This window comes from Hippopotamus amphibius, chromosome 6 (assembly GCF_030028045.1).
Source record: "Hippopotamus amphibius kiboko isolate mHipAmp2 chromosome 6, mHipAmp2.hap2, whole genome shotgun sequence".
Classification (NCBI taxonomy): domain Eukaryota; kingdom Metazoa; phylum Chordata; class Mammalia; order Artiodactyla; family Hippopotamidae; genus Hippopotamus; species Hippopotamus amphibius.
In genome coordinates, this window is record NC_080191.1 from 66,063,126 (window position 1) to 66,071,922 (window position 8,797).

General features: G+C 46.2%; 1 protein-coding gene across 1 annotated transcript; it reads right to left on the reverse strand.

The window, feature by feature from the left end:
• Nucleotides 1-2,389: 2,389 nt before the first annotated feature.
• HTR1B (5-hydroxytryptamine receptor 1B) lies at nt 2,390-7,876 on the reverse strand. The gene has a single exon (XM_057740166.1). It carries the CDS (start codon nt 6,558-6,560, stop codon nt 5,388-5,390), a length of 1,173 nt encoding a protein of 390 aa, XP_057596149.1. The 5' UTR covers nt 6,561-7,876; the 3' UTR covers nt 2,390-5,387.
• Nucleotides 7,877-8,797: the final 921 nt, after the last annotated feature.

Here is an 8,797-nt window from a genome sequence, read left to right on the forward strand (position 1 = left end):
GGCTCCTTATATCACCATCTGTTCACTTTAAGTACAAGAAATATTATAAGATCATTCTTGTTATATAGATTTCCAGTTTGCAGTTTTGAAAAGAGTTTCTCCTATCTTTTGAAATACGTGCAAATAAGTAAGAAGCAATGGGCCTTTTCTTTGACAAACTATACTTGGAATGGTGTTAAAACAATCTCTCTTCAGCTGGCCCAATTCCAGGGACTGGGTGTCTCTTGGGGAACACTGGAAATCCTAGTATAATCCTAAGATGTGGATGTCAACTTTGAAAGTCTGATTTAAATGACAGATGTGTGAAATGGCACAGAGAAAACTCCTCATTGGGGACAGTGAAAATGCTAGGGAGTAACAGTTAAGGAGAATGGCAAAGATATACGCTCACTTGCTTTCTCATTATATAGGATCCATTTTCTAACACAGAAATTTATTTTTGCGATACATAAGACTGCACTCACATTTATATATGCCTGTTTTTAAAGTAAATGCCAAAATCACACAGATTTGAAAGTCTGCCTTCTGGGAGAAACTGACATATAAACACACCTTACTTCTGTGGGAAAAAAAGGCAATCCTCTCTTTAAACGGTAAATGGCAGTGTTCTACCTTTGAACTATGGATATATTAACCTCAAGCCAATGGCATTTTGAAAAGAAAACCACAGTCATGAGAAAAATCATAACGGTGAAAGACAAGTTTAAATAATTAGCTTCCTCTATTTTGAATATAAAGTCTTTGTATTCTAATATCTGACTTCATCCAATGCCACATTAATCAAAGGTCACAATGTTTTAAAACGTTAAGATTTTAGCCTTATTCCAGGGCAAGAGAAGAATAAGAAAATAAGTTTGCAAAAATAAGAAGAACTTTAGTTTTATTTTGAGGATCCTCTGCCTGAACTTGCAGTTCTGAAAAAGCTGCTATTTTAAATAAATGAAAAACCCCTTTTCCCTTGGCTTGTGGATCTTCATGTTCATTGAGCCTAGAGAAGTTAATACCCTTTGCAGGGTCCAGGAAGAGGAAGTCAGATTGTGAGTGGTGAGCACCTGCATCCTCTGCACAGCTCAGAGGCACCCTGCCCCCTCGTGGACTGTTCAAGCACAGGCTTTGAGAAAAGGTTTGGAAGCTTCACTTCCTGCACCCTTCTCCTACTAGCCTCTTCTCATCTGAAAACTCCAGTAGATGCCCCAAGTTGAAAAGTTTTGCCCATTAGCTTAGGTCAAAAATTTCCTTTGATGTAATGTAAAAACCCTGGGCAACCTATCCACAGCTAAAATAAGAACCATATGAGATCAACACGTTATTATTGGTTATCATGGCTTTGCATAGGAAAGAAAAAAGCAGAGAGGTGGAAAATGAGAGTGAGAAAAGATGTGGATATGGTGAGAGCCTTTGAACTCTGGGAAACAACTGGAAATCTCTAGATAGGAAAAAGGAAAGAGAGTTTAAAAATGACTGAGAGGATACTACAGGAAATGAAATATTTGGCAATTTCCTCTTGGCCACCAGAGCCACAGCAAACCGTTTTTTCCGGCCCTCTTTTGGCTTGTTGGCTGTGTGTTGCCAGCCCAGGCGGTCAGTGTGAAAGTCTCCAAGCCTCAGTCACTTCTAGTTTAGCCACGTTTCTCCCATTTGGGCTAGTTTGATCTTCCCCAGAGCAACCTCTCTCAAACAGCCCTCAAGTTTTTCTCTGCTTACTGGTGCCCTGCATCCACAAAGAAGGCAGTGACAAAATCACAGCTAAAGAGAAAGTATCATCTGCTGAGAGATAAAAAGTATCAGGGATCTTAAGTGCTTTATGAGTATAGGCTCTAAGCCTTTGCAACAAATTTCAAGTAGGCTGCACTTGAGGAGAGCCACACAGCAATAACATGCTCTATTTGCAATTCAAACCTAGAACTTTCTGATTCCAAAAGCTACTTTTTCTGCCTACTTCTCCAGTGTTCAGAGAGGTTGCTCTCCTCCCCTTAGGTATCCTCCAAGCCTGCTTCTAACTCAGCTCCTCATTTTCCTCTTTCTGTATTTCAAGCACCATGTAGTGCCTTGGAATCTCACTCCCCAGCCTAGACTCCTGGGATAGTGGAACTGACTTGATCTCTTTGCAGACTATGTCTAATTCCTTTTAAATTATTTTTCTAGATGTAAACTAAATCCCCCAAATAGTGGCAGTACTTGCAGCCCACCACAGTTATTAATTATTATCATTTAATTATTAGACTAATAATTAATAATTAAGAGATATAATTATTCTTTCTTGAAGGCTCAAACTCCTAAATGCAACCCAGAATCCAATGAACCCATCTTTCCATAATAATAGAATTACTACCCGATGCTTTTTAGAACACACAAATAAAAGGACTTTTATTTCATTATTTTCCTAAATTGCATTTTCAATTACACATTTTTTGAAAGGTGGAAAAGGCAATTTGCAATCACAGCAACTCCATCAAATACACATAATCTGAGATTTTGCTGCTTCAGTGAATTACCGTCCACTCAGGGTTTCCTGGTTCAAGAAGATAAACATAAGATGATAGAGAGGAAGAGTGAAGAAGATTGTTCTGTAGGAAACTTGAAGTCAATAACCGTTCATTCATAGGTGCAGTGTCCATTTTTAAAAAGGAAACTCTAAAATTCCTAGAAACACAAGACAATATTTGCATTTGGGGATGAGTAGACATTCATATATTTGTGTGAAAATTTGTGCAAGCCAACAATATGGAAAATGTTATTTGTTACAACAGCCAATGAAAATATATTTTCATTTCTATGTCAGTTAAATATTTCCATCTCCCATATAACATTCTGCAAAAAAAAGCCATATATCTAATTTATGAAACAAACTATGCTACAGGCAGCAGTGACTGAAAAGGCATTTCACAGTCTTAACTATATACCCCTGGGATGAATAATGCACTTTGCATAATCATGGGCAGTGCTGGATGAGGAGTCTAGATCGCTTATAACTACAAAGGTTTGCAAGCTTCTACTTCATACAGTATGCCCCCAATCCAGTCAGTTCAGCCAAACAGTCAAGCAAAAATTTAGGTAGGTCATCTATAAATGGCAAACAACCCGTTTAACTAAATTGACCCTGTTTTGTTAATATGAGGACACAAAGATTGCAGATGTCCTACAAAGAAATTATTTGTAAGTGGTGATTGGTTTCAATTAATTTTGCCCTCTCAGCCTCCTAGAAGTTGGTTTAATTTCTTCTTAGGCCCAAGAAAAAGCCTTAACAAAAAGACAAATATATTAATAACATAAAAATAAATACTGTGCTCTGTGCACAGTCCTCTCAGTAGTGAGCTAGATTTCTCCATAGGAGAAGTGCCACAAAAAACAAACAGAGAGATGAGGGGATACAACAGAAATATAGGATTATCTAAGGCCTATAATTTTCTCTTACGCCAGTGACAGGTGTCAGTGTTGATCAAAATTTTCTTTTGTACTTAGTTTACGTGTGAATCTTTAAATAGGATATTTTCAAGAGTCAGTATGCCAGAGGAAAGGTCTGCACAGCAGGGAAGCAGTGTACTTCAGCTCAATACATCTATTGTCTGACAGTCTGGACTGGGTGGGGAGCTTCAAGCAGGGAGTGAATCCATTTTACAAAGACAACTTGCTTCTGCAGACAAAAGGTATCAACTGCAAAAAGCTCTCTAAAGGACGGAGTGTGAATCTTCTTTGGCATAATAAATGTTCCACAGACACATTCATTTTCCATGCAGGTAACCCTTTGGGGCTACTCTGTTTTATTTAGATCATGCATTTTTCATCTTTTAGTGTGTAATCTTGCCCTGTGTTGGGGAGTCCTCAGAGTAAATTTGAGATAACTACGTAATTTTGAAATTTAACAAAAAGAGAAATAAATTTAAAGTATCACTGATAGTATATTCATTGAGGTGTCAGGTCAATGACAAATTTCTAAGGTCCAAAAACTTCTTAGTTTCCTGGTTGCCCAGTATGTCTGAGGTTTGGTTCCATGAGTTACAAGGAAACAGGCTCAATTTTAGCTTCTCTAAACTTTTTGAAAGTCTCTGCATGTCATTTTCCAATAATCTTTGTTCCTGCTCAAACTTCAATAGCAAGAGAAAAGAAACAGGTTTTTATCTTTAACATAGTTTTTAGGAGTTTTACTATTTTGAAGATTTTTGGAGAAAGGAGCTAGTTCTCTTGGTTTCTTTATATGTTAGCACACAAAGGAATTGCAGATGGGAAGGAGAGTGCAAATGACTATCAGAAAAAAGTCTCATGCATTTAAGATTTTTTTACAAGTCAAAATATACATCCTCCTATTGCCACCCATTCCTTAATTGTATAAGAACCATTCCCATCTCATCCGTCTCCTTCATAGCTCACTCAATTGGGATTAAAATTACTTTTCTTGAGAGGAACTTATATATCCCCTACGCATCAGTTTCATCAGTGGCATTAATAAGAAATAGAGCAGCAGCTTGGGTTGAGTTACCCATCATATCCCCCATTTCTGGGGATTTAAATGTGTAAAATGACAGCTACATGAAATTAGGAAAAAGAAAGCAATCTGCAGACTTTGGCACTAGCACACATAATGTTTTGTTTGAGTTGGTAACGAATGAGGTTTGACAATCACTACATAGGAATTAAAAAATTACAAATGTGCTGAAAACAAACAATCATAGGTGTTGGTTTTCAGTTTAATGCTCCTCATCTCCCATTTCCACCCCCCCACCACCCCATAAAGTTTCAATTATAATAAAAATAGAGATCTTAACATCAAAATTTTGCTCTTAACTCTTCAAGGTTTCTCTGTGCCATCCAAGCCACATGTAGGGTTTGAAGTACCAAATCCACAAGTTTCTCCAACCAAGCTTAAATAAAACTGAATGAAGACTGAAGGATGCCAAAGTAACTGTTCTTAAACAAAAGCTGTAACACAAAGTGCTCCCCAAAACACAGGGTATTAGTGTCTAGGTCAAGTACTGCCAGGCTGTATGTAGATCTGTCTCAGGCTCCAGACAAGAACTACATGTACGTCTGGTTCTAGAGGGCATCATCCACGATACCAAAGCAAGGCAGGCATCCCTTTTCCATCATTGATTTTCTAAAAGTTGCCACCCTCCTTGCAATGGGCGGTGGCAGGGTCAGTGCTGAAACTGGAGTTTGAGGGGAGGAAGTTAGCCTCCTCCCCAGCCGGGAAGCTCTATCCTTAGTTTGAACAGTTCTCCTTCAGAGCTTTCTCAGAGCTGTCCTGGCTTCTCAGGATCCATTGCCCTTGCTCAGAAGAGTGAGCCTCACTCCGACCCAGTAACAGTGAAAGAAGAGTCGACCTACCTGTGGAACCAGACACAACATGGTCCCCCAAAGGCCGCTTAGGCGACCCCACTGCAATTGACAAGTCAACTTGTGCACTTAAAGCGTATCAGTTTATGGAACGCTTGTTTGAAGTCCTCGTTGGACATGGTATAGATGATGGGGTTGATGAGGGAGTTGAGATAGCCCAGCCAAGTGAAGAAGTCAAAGATGGCCAGGTGGAACCAGCAGACATCCTTGCAGATAGGCATCACCAGCGAGATGATGAAGAAGGGCAGCCAACACACAATGAACGCTCCCAAAATGATCCCTAGGGTTTTCGTGGCTTTGCGCTCCCTAGCGGCCATGAGTTTCTTCTTCTCCAGGAGGGCGTCGGAGACTCGCACTTTGACTTGGTTCACGTACACAGGAGACCCCGATTCGTTGGGTACATCTGGAGCCCGCGAATTAATGGAGGTGACCGAAGACGTGGACCCGGGGGAGTCGGTAATCAGCTGGGCTCGGGTCAGACGCTTGCCGGTTCTGTTGGGCGTCTGTTTCAAAATCCGGGAGCGGGCTTCCACATAGATACGGCCATAGAGGGCGATGAGGAGCAGGGTGGGGAAGTAGAAAGCGCCCACCGTGGAGTAGACAGTGTAGAGGATGTGATCCGTGTTCACCACGCAGTCCGACACCTCCTCCTCGGCTTTGGCCTGACGCCAGAAGAAGGGCGGCAGCGAGATGGAGATGGAGAAGACCCACACCAGCGCGATCATGACCGCCGCCCTCTTGGGAGTCCTTTTAGCTGAGTACTCCACGGCGTCCGTGATGGCCCAGTAGCGGTCCAGGGCGATGACACAGAGGTGCAAGATGGAAGCAGTGCAACAGGTGATGTCCGACGACAGCCAGAAGTCGCAGACCACCTGGCCCAGCGTCCAGCGGCCCGTGACCGTGTACATGGTGCTGATGGGCATCACCAGGATGGATACGAGCAGGTCGGTGACCGCCAGGGAGGCGATCAGGTAGTTGGCGGGGGTATGCAGCTTCCGCGTCCGGTACACAGTGGCGATCACAAACGCATTGGAGAGCGTGGTGGCCAAGGTGAAGAGCGCCAGCAGCATGACCAGTACTACTTTCCAAGGCAAGGAGATGGAGTCCTGGTAAATGTAGCCCTCGGCGCTGCAGTTGTGGGAGGGAGCGGCGGAAAGGTTGGCCTCAGAAAGCTCTGTCTGGGAGCTCGCGGACAGCGGCGGGGCGCACTGAGCGCCCGCTTCCTCCATGTCTCTCCTCGCCCCGGCTCTCGAGCGCAGCTCTTGAGCATGGAGCGGACGAGGAAGAGGACGAAAGGTCCGCGGAGGAGACCACGGTCTCGTCCCCTGGTGGCTAGTCAGTTCCTTGGGTTCCTCAATTACTCCTCCACCCAGGTTGCCAGATGAAACTAGAGGTCAAGGGCGAGGCAGCCGAGGCCAGCGGGCGCGTCCCCTGCACTTCCAGTGCGCCCGGCGCTGTCGCCGCGTCTCCGGCTGCTCCCCTCTATGTCCCGTCTTAGCCCAGCGTTACTAAGGACTGGTCCACGGAGCTCCGCTGCGCTCCGACCCCCACCCGGCGTCTAGAGGAGGAGGGCGTTGTTTTGAGGAGGGAACAGCGGCCAGGTGGAATCTCTTACCCCAATTGCTCGGGGCTGAGTGTCTCCTAAACCGGGCGCTCCTGGATCCGCAGACTCGGCCCACAGGAGTTTCCTAGCTGTAGAGACCAAATCTTGCAGGCCAGCGAGGAGTCCTGATCTTGCATTCCCGCCCTCCTCCCCAGGCTGGGGCAGTTTCCTGCGGCGGCCGCGGCCGCCAGAGCTGGGTGGGGTGAAATCTGGGAGCCGCGGTGCGCCGCGCCTCGCGCGGGAGCTCTACCCTCCCTTCTTTTCACGCGCTGGCCACTCCTGCGAGCTGCCCCGCGAAGAGGCGGCCGCGAGAAGAGGGACTCGGGGGCTGGGGCTGCGGCTGCTCGCACCGCGCCGCCGCCGCCACCTCGGTCCCACGGGCACCGCTTGGAGCCATGCCGCTGGGCGCACGGGTCTGGGGGACCGGGCACGGCTCGCGGGGAACGGGCAGGTGTCTAGGGGAGCTGGAGGGATGCGGCGTACGCCAGTCCGGGAGGAGCGTGTGAGTGGCAGAGTGGATGGGCTCCTTTTATAGAGTCCAGGTCCGGTTCTCCAGAGCCCGGCAACTCTTGCGGCGCGGCGAGTGCCGACGCCCGCTCCCCATCACCTTCCCTTTTTCTCCCTCCCTTCCTCCAATCCTCCCGCCCGGTTCCCTTCCCCGCCAAGGAAGCTCCCGCCAGGTCCTATCGCCCACTTCTCCACGTCCCATTCCCTGGCCCCTCTCCCAATCCTGACACCCAGGCGCCGCAGTTCTGGCCGGGATGGGGCTGAGGGCGTCCTGTCCTTGCCTCTTGTCTTCCTCCCAGCTTGCTGCACGCCCCTCCAGTTAGACTCGCACCCTCAGCCGTGGGCACGCGCACAGCTTTACTAGGCTCCTTGCTAGGTCCCTTACTAGGCTCCTACCTACCACCCCCACCCCAGCAGGCCCGGCCAGTGCTAGGTGGAGCCAGCCCCAATCTCTGACCTCTCCGCTCTGGAATTTTATCCAGCTCTGCGGGCCACACCCAAGTTAGAAGGAGACGCCAGTAATATCGCCTTAGAAGGAAATAGCCAATACTGCATTTTATACTTCGGGATTCAAGTCATAGGCTCTCGGTATAATACAAACTAATTTTTCATATCTGATTTTAGGAATCTTTTGCTTTCCATTTAATCTCTCCCCTTTAACTGTGAGTCAACAGGAAAGAAGACAGAAAAAATAAAACTGTCTGCAAAATGTAAAAGTGTCACAAACAGAAATACGCTGTTTGTGAATTTAAACCTTCCGCTCCACCCTCCCTCTCCAGCAGCTCAGCAGTTTAGTGCGTCTGGAAAACGGCTCACAGTGAAAACACTGCCTCCCACAGCCCTCCTGGAAAGGAGGTCGTCAGAATTCAAGAAAAAACCGGGCTCTGGGACCGCGACCACCAGCACCCTCCGTGCGTCTCCTTAGGCTTCACCAAACACATAGGGCTATCAGCCATACTGGCGCCAAGCGATGCGAGTACCTAGGTCCCATGACCCGGAGCAGGTGCTGTGTACACCTTTCCTCCTCCAGCCCTGACAGAAACACGTGCAGAGAAGAAGTACAAGTCAGAGAACGTTTAAAGAAAAGCACCAGGAAAGGACACTGTATTTTCAGCCATGAGAGCTAAGTGATCCCAACTGCGAGTTCCAAGCACCTAGCTCCGTGTTTGGCAGCTAGAGTGCATTCTTTTTAAAGATGATATTATAACTGAACTTATCAGAATAAGTGCAAGCATATTTTAAAGAGAATTATTCAGTTTGGGGCCGGAGATTATCTGGCCCATCCATTCAGTTTAGAAAAGTCACTGAGATCCCTTGAAAGAAGAGCTTTTTACCCAAGGTGACACAACCCTAACC